The sequence below is a fragment of the Populus euphratica genome, unplaced genomic scaffold, assembly GCF_000495115.2.
Source record: "Populus euphratica unplaced genomic scaffold, PopEup_1.0 scaffold922.1, whole genome shotgun sequence".
Classification (NCBI taxonomy): domain Eukaryota; kingdom Viridiplantae; phylum Streptophyta; class Magnoliopsida; order Malpighiales; family Salicaceae; genus Populus; species Populus euphratica.
In genome coordinates this window covers 23,397-42,514 of record NW_011500790.1, presented here as the reverse complement: position 1 = coordinate 42,514, position 19,118 = coordinate 23,397, and the positions used below count along the sequence as shown (strand labels likewise).

Genomic DNA, 19,118 nt, shown 5'->3' with positions numbered 1-19,118 from the left:
GATAAGACTAAAATTACTTTGAACCAGCAGTTGACACAAGCTTGTAAATCTGATTGAAATACCACAAATATTATTAATTGCATTAATAAAGGTCCGTTTGAATATACAATGATGATTGGAATCAAATGATTAAAGAAATTTGGTCCACCCTAGAATTTCAAAGGAGATCAAAATCTACAACAAATTATCGGCTAACTGAAACAAATGGTAAATTAAACATTTATTCTAGAGATACGGTGTCATTTGCATCATATCGAAATAGCATGGTGAGGATTGTTTATATTTGTTACAATGGACTTTAAATTTTTATATTTATATTTTCTAATATTTTTTATTTGTTGATAGCAAGAAAAGGCATATGGGAAAGAACCTTTATGGGATGATGTGTTTTTGGTGTTGTATCACAGTGCCAAGCAGCCTGAAACATTCATAGATAACAAGTCTAAAAAAGTTGCTGTAAGTATTTTTTAATGTAATTTAATATTATTTAAAATTTAAATGAATTTATTATTATATTTAATTATATTGTAGGAGAATTACAAAAGAGAGATGATTTCAAGATGTGGAGTTGATCAGCAAAATCATCCTTCATTTAATGAAGCAGCTTGGTGTGTGGCTATAAGAGGAGTTACAAAGGATAGAATAGATGGTGTTTGCCAAAATCCATGATTAATATGAGTGCTTCATCACAATCCTATATGATGGAGTCAACACCTCCTATATGAGTGCTCATCAATTCAAGCATTGAAAGAGCAAATAAAAGAAAGAGATGGTCATATTTTATCATTACAATAGGAGATGACCTCAATCAAAAAAATTTCTAGTAATATGGGATGCCAAGCTTGGGCATCAAAATATGAACCAAGGTATGTCGACACCTATGACTTTATCTATGCCGTCACATGTGGCTCCACATATGACAACACCTATGTATCCCCTGTCCAATCTAGTACATTGACTTAGGCCTTGACCACCATATATCGATCTCACCTTATAATGATCAGCATTGTTTTGGTTTGTTTCCACCACCACCTTTATGATAAAATATATTTATTAAATTGTGACTTATCTATTTTGATGTAAGTTTAATAAGATTTAGAAATTTATTATGAAATTTATTTTTATTTGTGTTATTATTTATAAAATAATTAATTTATGTTCTTTATATATTTATCTATAATTTTTTAAATACCCAGAAATAATTAAAAAAAATCAATAGATGGAAAACATAATTTAAAAAATTTCAACAAATCAATAACAAATCAATAAAAAAATTTCCATTAACGAATCAGTAACACAATATCCATTGCTGATCAGCAATAGAATATTTGTTGCTAATTTGTATAATCAACAACCAAATTTCAGCTACAGATAATCTATTATTATACAATCAGCAGTGGATAATTCATTGCTAAAAAATTAATATCTATTATTTCTATCTGAAATTACTTAATTTTATCAATAATAAATTTAAATATTATCTATAATGATTAGTTAGTTGCTAATAAGTTTTTTTTTTCTTTGTAGTGAGCCCCTATCTTTTATGCTAAAGCAATGAATTGTTTTCTTTTTTGTGGATTGCAACTTGCCCTTCTTTCTTTAAATCCAAGGCAAAGCTTTTGCCTTTCATCGACTCTAATTACTTATATGCCTTTAGGCTCTAACATCTTTAATCACACAATTTTTTCCTTCGATTAACACTCTACAGCTTTTTTTTAAGTAATTGAGTGACACTCAACAAAAGATGATTAATTTCAAGAACATATAAAACATCAAAAATTAATTTCAAACTCGTATGGCCTTCAGTTGCCACTGTTTCTTTGTGATCTTTTACTGCAATTCATTCTCCATTTCCAGTCCTCACTTTAGAAACAATAATTTTATCAAGTTCTTTGAAAAGCTTTTGATCAGAAGTCGTGTGGTCTGTATAACAAGCTTGCTTTTAATTACCTTTGATTTTCTTTGCTTCCTAACCTTATGATTTTTTATTTGTGCAGGTGTTGGATTGTTTGGTAGAGGTGGAACTTCATACTCTTGTTCAACAGCTTCCGACGGATCATTATCATTAACATAGAATAATTTTAGTGATCATTGTCTTGCAATTTATACATCATAATAGAATCAGATTTGCACAAAAAATCTGCTAGGAAATCAGTTTGTTAAGCAAAGAAATAGCGATAAACATAACAGTGCTATTAACTTATTTATTTTCCAAAGACTAGCAACGAACATCTTGTTAAAAGTAAAAAGTTGCTAGCAATTGCCTGAGTCTGCTAGTCATCATTGACATTGGTTATTGCCACTTTCATCCAATAAAATGAAGTTATATAGACATAAACATATACCATTTGCTGAGGCCATGATGACAACAAATTATGATGATACATTTGCTTTTCCTTCTTTTCCGTTCTGTGCTATAAGATATTTTTTATGAATGAGAAAAACTGCCCTTTGAGTTTACGTACCGACTGTTTTCATAAAGATTGACATTAGACCCATCAAATACATCTAGATATAACCTTATTTTATGATGGTGAATAACTATTTTCTAGCTACACGTTAACATTAATAGGGTTGATTTAAGCTTTTCATGCCAGACACTCGTAGAGATGGCTATTCTATCCTCGCTCTAACAGATAAGCAAGATGTCGCTGCTTTTAGGCTAATAGTTTCTAAGTATTGGCTCTACAGAAATCAACAGAAATGGATGAAATGGGTCGTCTGTAACTTTATGTTCATTTAAAAATCTAGAGGACGAAAAAGATTCACTTTTCATTGGTTGTGATCAAAAGCATGGTGCAAGGAGCCCTTTTGAAGAGCCGATTTAAACGCAAGGGAATAATATTTGAGCTCAATGGATGATGGGTAGTAACATAAATAATTTAAATTTATTATCGGGATCATGTTTAGAAACATAATTTGAATAGTCAGTAGATAAAGAGTCAATTTTGCAAATCAAAGAGTCAATTTTGCAAATCATAGGGATTGCATGTGAGCGACTAAATTTTGTTATTGGCAACAGCATAGAGAGCTGCATGCAAGTGGAAAAAACCATCAGTACGCACTTGCTGTGGGCGCTAATTGAAAGCTAGATGCAATAACAAATGCATGCACCAATGGAGATACAAATACATGACGATGAACTTGGATTTCTTAACTAGCCAAATCCTTAGCAACTATTTGTCACGTCAATGACCAAGCCAATTGGACGCAATCTTGTAGGATTAGAAAGAAATAATTTGCAACAAATTGATCAGGTGTTGAGCTTTTCCGTAACTTGATCAAGCTTACATTCAAAATCAATACTTGGCAACTTGCAAAGAGTGTTAGTTTTATTAAATTGAAATTGGAGCTATACAAAAAAGATAGATGGTAATTGTGGGATGACAGTTGCTTGGTGTTTAATCTTGAATAAAATATCCCCTGTTTATCTGAAATTCTTTGTTCTTTCTCTTTGTTTACTAGCTTTATAGCTATGATAGCTAGAGCATCGCATGTATCATGCTACAGCACAAGTGTCAACTTCACCTCTTAATTATACCAAAGATGTGTTAATTACTGATCATATTCTTTGGATGGCACGTGAATTATTTCCACGATGCAGTTTGGTTTACCTGGTGTCCCCATCCCCCATCTCACAGGCTCACACCCTTTGAGTCTGTGATGATGCGAAGCCTTATTTGTGGCGAGATATACACCGAGTCGCCAACTCAACTAAATACTGGGCTGATTAACATAACTATGACCATAAAATTTAATCCAGTTCAATTGTTTGATTGCTAGGTTAGGCATAACCTTGAATAGGAAGACAGCCGATATCTGCAGAAACTCGTGTGCTCAATGCGAGGTTAGGCATAACATGGTTCTTTGTTTAGTTTGTCACTTGATGAAGAAGTTGAGAAAACTTGAATATCAAAGCTATCTTGTGCTTGAATGTTTCCTTTCTATTTCCTTGCGTTATCAAATACAATTTCATGATGTTATGCTTTCATGGTCCAAGATTCAAACTAGCAGATACCCAATGCCACTGCTTTGCCATCTTAGCAGATTGTGCAAATCTCATCATTTCTTGCTATTGCACTACAGCAGTGTTAGGTTATCAGTACTACACGAAAGATTATATGTGTTTGTTGTGTAATTCAGTGCCACCAACAAGGTCCTATTTAGCGGCCAGGAATGAAGGGTGCACTCATTGTCTTTGAGAGACAGAGGCTGCAAAGTTTTATTTCCATGATTATAGGATAATATATTTTGATTCATGAGGTTTCAGTGACCTTCGAGCAAGACGAAACACTTGCTTAGTCTTAATGCAAGACACCTTTGTTTATTAATTAGCAGGAGATCCAATGAAAGCCGAGCTAGTCAAACTCTATGATGGCCACCATGCACCTTAATTCCTGGGTGATTGAGGTTCCACATCATACAAGTTCTTAGTTTATGTTAGCCGAACCTTGTAAACCTTCCAGAATTAGTAAGCCCAGCAGGGTCTAGTTTGGTTACTATACCCTAGACATCTAGCGTAGATGCGGTAACCCACATGGCTTCCATTTCTTTAAGCTATCTCGTTTGATGTGATTCTTAACTCACCTTTTCATCCTTCTTCCATTGTTGCTCGCATCTCGAGGGGTTAATAATTAATAAACTTAAATAGTAAATCAAAACTTTTGGGTTTAAAGTAAAGCGTCGCAGTGACGAGCTAGATGACGATTGCCGGGGGTAAATGTAACTTGTATTAGCAGATATCTTGATCTTAATCTTGTATTTCAAACCTTAATTTTGTAATATATAAAGCCAAACAACATCCTTCACGTAGCTCATTGTGTTCTTAAAGATTTTCTTAATCCTAGCATAATTGACGTAAAATCACACGAACCACATACTTAAGAATGATATTAACCACACACAGGATACAAGGACGAAACTTCCCCAGCTATCTGGGCTGCACAGACTCAAATGTAGGTGGCAAATGGTCAAAAATAATTCATGTCAACCAATCACATGGTTAAGATGGAGTAAGACCTACTTTCAGTTGTGATAAATATTTATTTTGAAAGTGTTTTTTATTTATAAATATATTAAAATAATATTTTTTATTTTAATACTAGTATATTAAAATATTTTAAAAATATTAAAAAAAGTTATGATTTTTAAAAGAAGACAACAAAAATAAACAATTCCTTTAAACTGTACTTTTAGAATGCAATAGAAAATCAATTCCTTTTGGTTTTTTTTTACTTTTTGCTTGTAAATATCTCACTACTTTACTCAGTTCAGATAAATATCATAATATTTTACGGTATAATAAGATTAAAAAAAAATGTGCTATGAAAAAAGGAAAAAGAATTAAAAAAAAAAAGATGCCACTTAGAAATTATGAATGGATGGGTTCTTCGTAGATTTCCTCTATATTTTCATGGGTTTCTTTTCTTTCTTTCTCTAATCTTATTCTTAACCATGGATTCATGGGGAGTTTTTCCGAAATTGGAAATGGATTCTTGCAGAGAGAAAAGTCAACCCGACCCCTTTGGTACACGTGTTGGTCCGACAAGAGATCATGGAGTGTGCTTTGTCGTGGCAGGTAGCCAACTGTCACAACGTAACACAATTGTAATAATAATAATCTAATCTGAAGTGGTAAGGACCCATTTCATTGGACCAATCACGTGAGAGGTTGGTGTCCCATACAAGGATCTGATAGGAGATATATCAGAGGCAGCTCAACTGATTCATGTATTCCTCGAAATGGGAGAAGAAGAATTAAAATAAAATGTTTGCATGTAAGTCCTCGTGATTGAAACTGGAAATTAGAGATGGTAATTGGATTCCATAATTAAGTTGCAAAGGGACACTAGGTTTCCTAGGATAGCCAAAGTATACGTGTAGAATTGCACAAGATTTGAAATGATTTAGTTTAAGTATAATAGATAGTTAGAACCTATGTATTTTAGGCCAAAATGTTGTTTTAAAAAATTTTAAATTTTATTATTTTTAAATTATTTTGATGTACTAATTTTAAAAATAAAAAATATAGATATATTTTTGAGAAAAAACCACTTTAAAATACGATTGTCAAAGCAAGCATGCATGATCTAAATGAGATTTTTGGTGCTTTACAAATGGGGGCAGGTAAGATTCAGGGTGTCGATTTGGTTATACAGTGAGAGGAGACATTACCACGAGGCTGACAGTGTTTTCTCTCCCAAATTGTTTCCCTTGCTAGTTTTCATCACCTTCTTATTATACTGATCTTGCCTCCACGATGCCAATGCTTTCGGTTCTTGATAGCTTACTTCATTTGTCTCTTACAAATCTTGCCATATTTTGTTCAAGAAGGTGTTCCCTTGAAAATAAACGAGAATATCTATGTATGCTAGCTAGCAAGATGTTTGTGCTTGCTTTCGGCTCTTTGGATGTTTGCTCATTATTTTACTATTTCATATATAAAATACTATCATTGGACTAATAAATGCCTAATAGTGCCGATTAATTTCACAAATTCTTGGGGCAAATACTGATATGGAACGTCCAATCCTGCTAAACAAATGGTGGCTTATAATCCGTACTAGTTGTAGGAATAAAAAGAAAGAGAAAGCACATCTACCTAGCTATATGTATACCTTATGTTATTGCATGCAAATATCAAGTAATTAACTCGGGGAAATGAATGGTAAGTTGGGGTGTTTATAAATATAGTTGGATTGGATTTGGTTTTATAATTATATTTAATTTAATTTAATTTTTGATATTTTGTAAAATATAAACATGATCTATTCCCAAAAAAAAAAATGGATTCAATGGGGTTGAATATATTATGCTGTGCTAATTTTTATATGAATATTACAAAGTTTCACATATTGAATTTATATTGCTAATTTTTATGGTTAAACTTTATTAAAAATAAAAATTAGCTAGAACCTATTATAAATTATAACAAATAATTTAGACTTAATACATTAACTAAATCAATTAACTAAAATGAAACAATCAATTATAAAAAAATTATCACAACAAATTAATTTTTTTGTTGTGAGGTATATAGGTTGATTAGGTTTCAAAAATCTCGATCTAGCATCTAATCTTTTATATTTATTTTTTAGTTTTTTTTATCAGCTATCATAAATAATAATTATATTATCTAACTTTGATGTATAAGGTGGGATACAATAATACAAATATTACAAATAACTGATTTTTTTAACACTCGTACTTCTAAGTGTGCTTTTCACCGCAATTATTAAGGATTTTCACAAACTCAAATGGCCTGGTAGATCAATGTAGAACTCAACTAACTTGGCTCATGACCAGGTTTAAAGAAATAATGACTTAATTTGACTTAATTAGTTATGTGATACATCTTTAATTTAATTTAATTTGAAATAGTCAAAACTTGATTTTATTTTAAAAAAAATTATTTTATTTATAAAAATATCTTGAAACGTGAATTGATACAGAATAAATTACTCTACAACTCGTGAACCAATTCTTGAAGCGGCTTATGGGATTTAATAACATTGTTTTTCACTGCAACATCTCCGTTAACTAATAATTCGATGACAGAACTCATGCCACGATGCTAATTTCAAAGGTTCTTTCAAGAAGAACGTCCTCTCACATGCGCTACAGGAAATAAAATAAAATAAAGCACAAAGTGTAATGCTAGAATACTAAAGAAATAAAAAAGAGAATGTCATTCGTATGCTTGTAGGGTATGGGTATATTAGTTGTATTATAAGAGAGAAAGGTGATGAACTGATTGCAACTAGGAGAGAAAACGACGACTGGATATAGCTACAGTGGCAAAAAGGCTGGTTTTGGGAACTTGAACCGAGAAAACTCTGCTCAAGGTTCGGCAATGAAATTCATCAAAAATCCCATCTTTGCTTAATTTGATCCTTTTAAAGCTGAATTCTCATTGAGTTTAAGGCTTCAGCTTCTTACAGACATCACTCTCCAGGTCCCAACTCCCACCACAGCACCTTTGCCCTCATATTTGTCGATCAAAAAGATCCCGGATTCACGAGCAGAAAGCAACTTAGAAGGTGCCATTTCTAGCTAGCTCAAAATGAAGGTGAGTCATTTGTTATTGAAGAGATCATAGAGAGAGGCCTCGGTTCAAAATCCATGATTTGAATTCGTCAAGTTTAGATATCTCGGGCTATATATATATATATATATAAAAACCTGCACACGCTTTGATGAGTGTTTTGATAAGAGATTTTATTTGGTTGATGGCAGCTATTCAGTTGGATGCAAAATAAGCTTAATGGAAAACAAGGGAACAACACCAAACCAAATGCAGTGATTTCAGCAACTCGTAAGCCTTGTTCTTCTTCGAACTCTCTCTTCTTCTTCTTTTCTATTTTTGTTTATTTCAGTATTTAGTTTGAGTGAGTTTGAGAAAAAGAGATCACAGGTCAAATTACGAGTAAAAACAACTATAAAAATGTGTGTATAAAAGAGATCACCTTTTTTGTTTTATTACAAAGAAAAGGGTCGGACCTCTTGAAGGAATGGAGACTTTGCCAGTTTTATCATTTCATTAATATGAAAGCAACACAGTCAATTTAGTCACATGCCGAAGAAGAAATGCGATTTATTTAGTCTACATATATTATATTCATAAATATAACATTTTTCTAATTTTAGATACAAGGATAGAAGTTATGGATTATATTAAAATAGTTATGATTAAATTATATATAAGTAATGTGTTGATGATAAACTCAGGTTAACAAGAGGATATGAAGATATCTATATTCAATATGATAAAAATAAAAATAAAAACATAAGTCAATAAATCATATCAAAATACAAAACATAAGTCAATAACTTTTTTATTGTTTCACAATATAACCCAGCAAATATTTTATTTGCGGTCAATTAATTCTGTTTTGTCTATTGGACAGGCCATGTGAAACAAGAGTCTCGGGAGGAATTTAGCGATTGGCCTCATGGGCTGCTAGCAATTGGAACATTTGGCAACAAAGAGCTCGGAGAAAGTAATGAAATCCAAGATGCTGAAGAGGACCAACTTGTTGAAGAGGACCCGTCTCCATCCCATGATTTACAAGATTTCACTCCCGAGGAAATTGGGAAATTGCAGAAAGAGTTGACAAAGCTTTTAACAAGAAAGCCAACTTCTCAAGATAAAGAAAAGGAAACTGCAAATCTTCCCTTGGATAGATTTCTTAATTGTCCATCGAGCTTGGAGGTAGATAGAAGGGTCAGTAATACAGCAATCGGTGATGTGGATGACAAAGAAGATGACATTGAGAGGACAATCAGTGTTATACTCGGTAGATGCAAAGACATTTGTGAAAATAATAAGAAGAAAGCTATTGGGAAGAAATCAGTCTCTTTCCTCCTCAAGAAGATTTTTGTTTGCAGGAGTGGGTTTGCTCCACAGCCAAGTTTGAGAGATACACTTCAAGAATCAAGAATGGAGAAGGTATGCCTTCTTCGTTCATTTTCCTGCGTGTCCATCGAACATTTTGCATTTTGTCATGATCATAAACATTTCTCCATGCCAAAACTATCAATCTCACCATAGTTTTTAGACTCCGTAAGTCCTGCTCTAGGGTGCCAAGGCTTGCCACATCAAGAATGCAAAGTTGAGACAAGGCCCGCTAAAATCAAAGCCTAGAAGAGTGCAATTCACATCCTTGTTGCCATAAATTAATTTGTACGATTTATTAATGTTATACTTGCGAACAGCTTTTGAGAACATTGCTTCACAAGAAGATTAACCCACAAAGTACCTCCCGGGCATCATCAATGAAGAAATATATCGAGGACAAAAAGATTTCAAAGAAGGAAAAGGAAGATGATGAAAAGCGATACAAGACAAGTGATGGATCTAAATGGGTGAAGACAGATTCAGAATGTAAGTTCATCTCTTCGTTGCTTGGGTGTCCAAACATATATATAAAATCAAGATCCAATTGACATATTAACGCGGTCTTGTTCGTTTATTGCAGATATTGTTTTAGAGATTTAATTAAATCTTCATCCCTTTTAAGCATTGATATCACAAGGTATATACAAGACGACCCTTTTCTCGATCTATTCATTTTTCCAGCTTTGCTGAAGCATTTAGTATTAGTATTTGCATCAAATCAAAGCTGGCCAAATATATTATACTCTAAAAGTACATATAGATATGTATGATTTTATCTTTAAGCATGCATATTCACTTATCAAGGCAAATTTGATTTCTGTCGTAGATGCTAAAAAGCTTTAATTACAGATTCAAACGTGGATTGAAGCAAGTGAGATGCTGAAATTATGCAGTAAAGAGCTAAAGGAATCAAGACCATAAAAGGCCATCAATAAACATATATCAAAGCTATATCGAGGGTGGATTCATGAGGACAAGACAAAAAAATTTTGATCAAGAAGGTCACTTGCTATATATTTTGTTGACGGTGCTTCCACGGAAGTTTGTTTTTTTCATGTTTGCATCTGTTGATTCAGGTCAGGGCAACACATGTTAACAGTACAAGGATGTCATTAGGAGCCTCCGCGCACCCGAAAAACAAGATAGAGCTAGACATTCTCTCCCTTTTTTTCAGTCCTATTTTACCACACCCTTTTTTGTTAGCTATGTTTGCTCTTGTAATATATATAATTTTGACGTAAATAATATAAAAACTGACAGGATATTATTATTATTATTATTATTATTATTATTATTTGACTTGTTTCAAATTATAATGGTGTATTGGAGAGTGTGGTTATAATTATTTTTTAAAATATTTTTTATTCAAAAAAAGTAGGTTAATAATTTTTTTTATTTTTTAAAAAATTAAAAAGTAGGTTAATAATTTTATTTTTTAAAAAAAAAATTATTTTTAAAATCAACACATCAAAATAATTTAAAAATTATTAAAAATATATTAATTTAAAATATAAAAAAAATAATTTTTTTCAAAACAATTTTTAAAATAAAATAACAAAAAGCCAACCATCAGATAAATTACTCTTATGTTTCAATTTGCCTCTGCCAGTGAAAGAAAACATAAGGTCTTATGCAGGCAGAAAACACATTGAGAGGCTTAGCACTTGGTGATAATTTCAAACTAATCAAGAAAAAAATTCTAAAAGCCCAAAAAATCATCTTCATGTATGTTGTCACCCATGTCACATCCTAGCTATTACTAAGATCATGGACTCGGGCATAGTAGTCTAAGTTTGTATTTGATGTGCATCACACTCACATAAATTTAAGTTATTATGTTTAAATTTAATATGATAAGCATGCGTCTTAATATTAACACTTCTGAAAATTTAAATTATTATATTCAAGTTCAATGTATTTGGATTTAAGTAGCACACCTGAGTTTATTTTTAACTTTTAATAGGCTTAAACATCTTATTCAAAATAAATATTTTTTTAAAAAAATTTTCAAGACTCCACGTGGGTATCTCAATATTTTATATTAATTTAATATGTATTATTTTAAATAGAATACAATTCAAAATATCACAATGGTAAAATTATATTTAGTCTCTTCTCTTCATAAAAAGACAAAATTTATGGGTTATAAATATATCATTAAATCTTCAAACTAATGATTTACAATCTCTTCATTCTTAAACATCTTTAGTATATATATTTTTATATTCTATCTCTTTAAATCATTATTGTACTTTTAAAAAAAATTATTTAAACATTTAAGAGTTCATAAATCTATAAAAAAAAAAAGATTTTTTTATAAGTATTGAATACTAGTTATTTTGACTTATCAGATATTATTAATTACCAACTACTTGAGCTTTTTATATTAAATTAGAAGATATATTTGCTATAAAAAAATAAACTAGATTACTTGAACTAAAAAAATAAAAATATTATTCAATATATAATTCTTATTTTTAAATTGCTTGGAAATTCTGTTACCTCGTGAGTTAGCACGTTTTGAGATGCCTTGTTTCAATGTCATTTAAAACATATTGTCATCGAAAGATCTAACGGCACCAGATAAAATGTATATACCCCATAGTCATCAAAATCATCGTTGAAGAAAATTATATATGATCGTATGCGAGCAATTTCTATAAAATCTATTTTTATTTAAATTTATGATATGAATATTTTAGAAAATTTCAACCATTTAATATATATATATATATATATAAGAAAATAAAAATATATAATTCATGATAATTTTGATGGAACAATATAAGAAAATAAAGGAATAACATAAAAAGGTAAAAAAAAAAAGTAAATATTCATGAGCAATTTTAAAAAATAAATAAATTATATTTATACAAAACATTTCATAAATTAATTGATAATATTACCATTAAAAGTTAAAATCTTATTTAAAAAGTAAAGTTTTTAATCATAAAAAAAGTTATTAATAATAATTACAAAACAAAGTAAAAAGGTTAATCTATCTTATAAAAAACAAAGATAGATACATATCTTAGTTATTCTTTTTATTGTATCTGCTTTATCATGGAGGTTAATTCTAATCACTAAGCACATATAATTTTTATTTTCATAAATATATTATGCAAATATAACTCTTTTATTTAAAATTTAAAAGGTAAATATTTTTTAAAATTTTTATGATAATTAAAATAAAAATTATAATGATTTAAATTTTAAAAAAATAAATTTCTCTTATCAAAACTTCTTTTTATTATTGAATATCTCAATAAAATTCTTATCATTGAATGGAACTCCTTGATATTAACACTAAAATTAAATTTTTTTATTATTATAATTGGTGTCAATCAATGATTTTCTTTCTCTTATACTAGAATCCAATAAATTTTTCTCTCATCCTTAATATAAAGATTGAAAACATAAAAAAAAAAATGAAATTTTAAACAAAAATTGAATTTTAAAAATTAAAGGAAATGAAAATGTATCTATTAAAAAGTAAAAGGATGAAAATTAATTTTTTTTTGTTATTTTTGAAGTTGTTATCTAATTTTTTACTTTGTGACATTGTCTTTGACAAATTAGAAGTAATTGGACATTAATTTTACAATAAAAAATCAAATTAAAGGGAAAGGAAGTTTAATAACTAAAATGAAAAAAAAATATTACTCCAATCCACAATCCACATGACTTATACACTGAAATAAAAATGAGATGCAAAATAAAATGCAAGTGAAAGGACCACACATTTTATTTTATTTTATTTTTGTTATTAATGTTCTACCTAACGAGCTTAATAGCATACACATGACTTATGATTGTGCGGGAGTCAAGTGCAGCTCGCAACAATTAGTATTATATATTAATGTAAAATAATGGTAAACATTAGGAAAAAAATAATGGTTTTTTTTTTCAAAAATAAACATTTGAATTATGAATCTGAGATTGATACTTGGTATATGATAGATTTTATGTTTGTGGTTTTAATTTAAAAAAAAATATTTTAATTGTTTTTAATAGATTTAAAAAATATATGTTTTGTTAAAATTATTATAAAATAATTTTTTATATGTAAAATAAATAAAAATTCAGGTTTTTATTAATGAAAAAAAAGTTATTCTAATTTCTACAAAATCCAATACAATGAGATCTACTGCAAAAAGTAAAAAATATTTAACTAAGTGCTTTTTAAAAATATTTTAAAAAAATTACACCAAAATCATTTATTTTTTAATTTTTTAATTTAATATCAACACATTAAAATTATCAAAACAATACACTAAAAAATACTAATTTAATTTTTTAAGGCAATTGCATTTTTAAAAGTATTAAAAATAAAAGTGATCACACTTTCAGCCTAGCTGAAATATGGGAGAGGAAGAACCTAACACTCAAAACAATAACATCTCCTCAGCCCTCGCATGGATCTTCAACTCCCATTCCTCTCACCATGTCTGCCTAGCTAAAATAAAAGCACAAGCATCCCCTTTAATGAACAATTTCCCACATTTATTTTTCTCTTACCTTCTCTTAAAAATTCCCTCTGTCTCTTGTTGATCTCTTTTGGTGGCGGTGCGATTGGATCTGATTGCCTTTCTTCTTACAAGCCCACCACTTTGCTCATTCAACCCGGAGGACAGAATTAATTCTCTGAAACTTCCCCTTCTCTTTGGTTTTTTCTTTTCTTGGATCCGGACAACAATATTCTATTGAAGGGCTTTCTTTCTTTTTTTCTCAAATAGTGCAGTTAGAATTTGGAATCTGAATTCTTGGGAAATTAAAGGGGCTCTTGTTCAATGAATCAGTTAGGGTGTTTCTTTTTGTTGGTGGGTTGATTGTAATTCATTTTGTTTCGGAGAGAGAGAATTGTTGTTGTGTCTGTGTGTGTGGTTAAAGGTAAGAAGGAGGAATTTGGAGGCAGCCAATGCCATGTTTTGTTGATTGGTATTTGAAGAATTTTTCGGTTATTTTTTGAGTACCGAAAAGCTTACAACTTAAGAGTAAATACCTTGAAAGTATTATCAAGCAATGTCTTGGGCAGGCCCAGAAGATATCCACCTCTCTACTTCTCTTGCCAACTATCTTGATAGTAAGTTCTTTCTCTTGCCCTCTCTCCGCTTGCAGTTTTCTTTGGATTGTTACTGTGCTTAAAGTTGGGACTTTGCAATAATTGCCTAAGAAATAAGACTTTTTTAGCGTGTAGGCATGCCAAAAGATTGGGAAAGGAGTGGGTTCTTGCAGTTTTGGTATTTTGTTCTTGGAATTGTCTGGATTTCGACTAAGTTTGTTGTTTATCTAGCAATACTATGCTACTTTGGTTTTTTATTTAATTCCATATTGAAATTTATAGCTGACTGCGTTTAATACTTTAAGTGGCTTGTGGTCTTGGTTCGGTTGAGCAGAGTTGTGAAAATGTATTTTCAGTAGTCTTGATTATTGCTTATAGTGTGATTCTGTTTCTTTAGTGCATTTTTTTGGGAGCATGCTTTCGGTATCTTGAGAGCTATTTTAGGACATGGATTTGTACTCTTTAACATGCAGTTAGGGAAAATGATTAGGGCTATCCTTTTCCCAATTGGAATTTGATGGGCATATCTCAGCGTGGCCTTATTGTGTCAGCCAGTGGCACTGTTTAGTTATTTCCTAAATTTTGGGTTCTATTTTCCCTTGTGCTTCTGTGCTCCTTGCTCGAGATTTTGGAAATTAACTGTTAATGAATGGGATAAAATTCTCTTGTTCTGAATAAAAGTAGGAGCTTTGTTTATTTGCTTTGGTGATTGTTGAGCTTTCCTCATATACATTTCCGAACCCACATACATCCATTCTCGTTTTAGGTTTTGCAATACAAAAGGTGGTTGTTTATGGAACCCAGCTTTGGAATATAATAATTTTTTTTCATTCAATTGATATTGATTTAAAAGACAGTGTTAAGATAAGGGATTATGGCTTATTTTAAAACAAAAAACAATGGGTTATGCGCAGATGCCAATGAACTAAAATGGCTTCATGGTCTTATATTACCCGATTTTCTTTTGTAGAGTTGTCTTGATGATTTCCTATTCTCTAAAATATTTCTTTCTGGTAGCCATGTTAAATATATGAATGAAATCGAGACATATAACTCTAAATATTCAGTGCTGAAAGTCTGCATGGAATTCAGATACAAATGGATTAATTGATGTGTTTTGGACTGTGGATTACTTTTCCTTTGTTCCTATTTGATTGGTGTCCCATGCTCTTGTTCATGCTTCAGAGAAGCTTCTTGTGCTTCTTCGAGATGGCCGAAAGCTCATGGGATTACTTCGTTCTTTTGATCAATTTGGTAAATTTTCTTCCTCGTCATTGTCCGTAGTTCTACTTGCGACTTTATGATTTGTGATATCTGAAGACAAAATTTTTGTTCATGGGCAGCCAATGCTGTCCTTGAAGGTGCATGTGAAAGAGTTATTGTTGGTGACCTTTATTGCGACATCCAGTTGGGTCTATATGTGATTCGTGGGGAGAATGTTGTCTTAATTGGAGAGCTGGTATGATGTGATTGATTTCTTTGATTGCTGACAATATATTGTTTGGTGCATACTTTGTTGTATTCTTCGAACATTTTCCTTTTGCTTTGCTAGGATTTGGAGAGGGAGGAGCTTCCACCACATATGACTCGTGTTTCAGAAGCAGAGATTAGAAGGGTAAGTTTTTGTCAATAATGTGTTTTTGTTAAGAAGTTAATTCTGAAGACTGAAAGATCACGCGAGGTCCAAATAACTCCCACCCTTCCATTGTTTCCTAGTATAAAGTCTACAAAAAGCTGTTCATCATATAATTGGTAAATTTGGATGCCAGTATTGTGGTGAGTTTTGACATTTTAGGCAAGGTTTTTGACACACCATTTTGCTGAAGGTGGACATAAGAAGATGGCTTTGTATGTGCACAAATGTGTTCACGCATGGTTTTGACCTTAAATAAGCTCACGATAAGCATGTTGTCATTTTAAATGGCTTGATAGTGTTATTTTCTAATCATTGACTGAACTTCTGACTTTTTTCTGCCACCATCATTGTAGTAAAGTTCCTGAGAAATGATGAACTTCTGACTTTTTTCTGCCGCTATCATTTTAGTAAAGTTCATGAGAAATGAAGCATGACATAAATTGTGTTTATGGTTCCCTCCCTAAATGAACACAATTTTAGCTCTGCTGTTCATTCTCCAGTTAGGGCTACCCCCTGCCAATGGAACTTCATTCATTATTTACTAAGGAGTTAAACTTCCATTGTTTCCCTCCCTCATTTTCCTTTGAAGCGTAATGGTAAATATCTTTTAGGGTAAAATTACCTTGTAAGCAAAAAGCAGTTACAAGGGAAGGTAGCCACTATTTTTTTGTCAAAGAATCTGCTGCTGTTGCTAAACTAACAAAGAGATATCAGAATTTCCTTTTGTTCTCACGAAATTTGCTTTAGGAGTCTCTCATTCTGCACAGGAAAGATGCGTATATATCAGCTGCCTTTCATCTTTACTGTAATAATTTTGAACTTTTAATTTTTGCAGGCGCAGAAAGCAGAAAGGGAGGCAACAGATCTAAAAGGTACAATGAGGAAAAGAATGGAGTTCCTTGATTTGGACTAGTGCATCTCTTACATACAGGCTGTAATCTGCGCATATTTTAGCGGGCAGAGGTTTAGGAGATATGATAAGGTTGGATGTTATTTTCTCGTAGTTTCTGTAACATTTTGCAAAGAATGTGTGAGCAATTTATTCAGGGCTTGTTATCGAGGTTATTTTATGCTCAAGTTAAGCTTAGCAGTTCACTGATACCATTGGCTACCAAATTGTAACTGGATTTTTCAGTTATAACCAGAAAAATTACAAGAGCACCTCATAAATAGATCTTTGAAGTCATATCTCTCACCTTCGTTGTGTCCTTTCTTGTCTGCATGGACTGTATGGACCCGGATCTATGCAGGAGATCTTGTATGCAATTCGCTTGTTAGTGATCACAGTTATTTGCAGGATTGCATCAAGAAACTTCTTATTTCAAGACAACTTTCTTCTTCTTTCATTTTATATTTGGAGAAAGATTGAAGTGCGAATAAGTTTATCTACCAAAATTAAAGTACAAGTTGGAATTATGGCCCAAAATCGTACCCAAGGTAATGAAATTCCTATTAGACTGTGAATTACACGTTGTTTTTATTATTATTATTGTGTTGTTTTTATTATTACTATTATTGTATGTTGATCCTTTTTTTTGTTGTTAATTGTTTTAATTTAGTTTTTTGTATAATGTGTTTACCAGGGTTTAGAATTAATAATTTATTTTAATTTTTTTATATGTTTATTATGGTATTAAAAAAATATTCTAATATCAGGTTGATATTAGAAAAATATTTTAATTTTGTGGTATGATTTATTTAAAAAAATATTTAGTTAAATAAAAAAATAAAAAAAATATTTCATATTTATTAACATTGTGAATTATAATAATAATTTACATAGTTAAGTTTTACTTTTTTTTTTCTTTTGGTTTTTAATCTTTTTTTTTTAATTTAGTCTTTATATGATGTTTATTGGGATTTAGAAATATCGGGTTGATATTAGAAAAATATTATAGCATTATAGTATAATTTGTGTTTTTTTAATTTAGTTAAATAAAAAATAATTAAAAAAACTAGGTTATTAAATTTTATAGAGTCAATGACCCGGTTTGTAAACTTGATATAATATTCCTAGTTCACAGGTTTATAGAGATTTATTTTTTTAATTGAATGTGATTGTTTATTTTTTTTTAATTATATAATTAAAAAAATAATTTTAGAAAAAAAAAATATTATTAAATTTTAAAAAATCTATAAGCTTGTTGACAGGTTTCACGAGTTTAATTTTTTTAAAAAAAATTGTTTTTTTCAATTTCATCGACTAATTAAGAATTAGGTTACATAAATTATCTTAGTATTGGTTTAACATTTAACTATGTAATTATTTGTTTTTATTATCATATAATTAAATAAATAATATTTAAAAAAAAACAAGTTATTAATCTTAATGGAATTCATTACTTGTTTTGTAAGTTTGACATGTTAACTTGAGTTATCCGATTCATAGGTTTAACATGTTTACCTATTAAATCTCATATGTTTTATATATATATATATAGTTTTTGTTCCTTTAATTTTTCTAATTGTTATTTTTCTTTATTCTACTCTTTTTTAATATTGAATTGTTTGAGAAATATAATTCATAGTTTTTTTTTTTCTACTTTATATAGGATTATAACAATCTCAAATAAACACATTATTTAGGTTTAGTGCTCAATTTTGCAAATATCTAATTTTATTATAAAATTAAATAACAATAATTTACAAAAACAAAAAAAATATTAAACTTATTTAAGGTAATAACTCAAGTCATAGGGTGACTGATGTCGATTTAATGTGGTATTGTTTTATATTTAAAAAATATCATCTTAAGATTTTTTAAAAGTTATATTATATTTTTATCGGTTATTCAAGTTGTCTTTAACTTATTAAATTGAGTGATTCATTTTGGATTAATTCCCACATGATTTAATTTGATACTCATGCTAGGCAAGGAATCGAATCAACAAGTTTCAAGATCATTTGATTAAATGCTACTGCAAAAAAATTCTTCACTCTTAATATTTATTTTTAAGTTTTAAAAAAGAATAGTTCAACTTGCACAAGCAATACACCAGTATAAAGCTAAAAGAGTTTAATGT

General features: G+C 30.2%; 2 protein-coding genes across 3 annotated transcripts; both read left to right on the top strand.

Annotated features, from left to right (window-relative positions):
* The first annotated feature begins 7,762 nt into the window (after positions 1-7,762).
* On the top strand, positions 7,763-10,649 carry LOC105116386 (uncharacterized). 2 transcript variants are annotated; one of them, XM_011013719.1, is made up of 7 exons: positions 7,763-7,844; positions 7,955-8,068; positions 8,236-8,314; positions 8,907-9,448; positions 9,715-9,883; positions 9,978-10,034; positions 10,247-10,649. In XM_011013719.1, exons 2-6 carry the CDS (start codon positions 8,063-8,065, stop codon positions 9,995-9,997), a joined length of 816 nt encoding a protein of 271 aa, XP_011012021.1. In that variant the 5' UTR covers positions 7,763-7,844; positions 7,955-8,062; the 3' UTR covers positions 9,998-10,034; positions 10,247-10,649. The 2 variants fall into 2 exon arrangements, with proteins under 2 accessions (XP_011012021.1, XP_011012020.1); XM_011013718.1 differs by having other exon boundaries at positions 7,790-8,068.
* Positions 10,650-13,756: 3,107 nt separating this feature from the next.
* On the top strand, positions 13,757-17,290 carry LOC105116385 (probable U6 snRNA-associated Sm-like protein LSm1). The gene is made up of 5 exons (XM_011013717.1): positions 13,757-14,480; positions 15,645-15,713; positions 15,803-15,918; positions 16,012-16,074; positions 16,931-17,290. Exons 1-5 carry the CDS (start codon positions 14,420-14,422, stop codon positions 17,006-17,008), a joined length of 387 nt encoding a protein of 128 aa, XP_011012019.1. The 5' UTR covers positions 13,757-14,419; the 3' UTR covers positions 17,009-17,290.
* Positions 17,291-19,118: the final 1,828 nt, after the last annotated feature.

Bases quoted from the DNA above. Each gene is read 5' to 3' on its own strand.
- LOC105116386 (XM_011013719.1), top strand. The intron at 9,449-9,714 runs GTATGCCTTCTT...ACTTGCGAACAG, and splicing joins AAGAATCAAGAATGGAGAAG to CTTTTGAGAACATTGCTTCA. The intron at 9,884-9,977 runs GTAAGTTCATCT...CGTTTATTGCAG, and splicing joins GGTGAAGACAGATTCAGAAT to ATATTGTTTTAGAGATTTAA.
- LOC105116385 (XM_011013717.1), top strand. From the start codon at position 14,420: ATGTCTTGGGCAGGCCCAGAAGATATCCACCTCTCTACTTCTCTTGCC. The intron at 14,481-15,644 runs GTAAGTTCTTTC...TTCATGCTTCAG, and splicing joins TCTTGCCAACTATCTTGATA to AGAAGCTTCTTGTGCTTCTT. The intron at 16,075-16,930 runs GTAAGTTTTTGT...TAATTTTTGCAG, and splicing joins CAGAAGCAGAGATTAGAAGG to GCGCAGAAAGCAGAAAGGGA.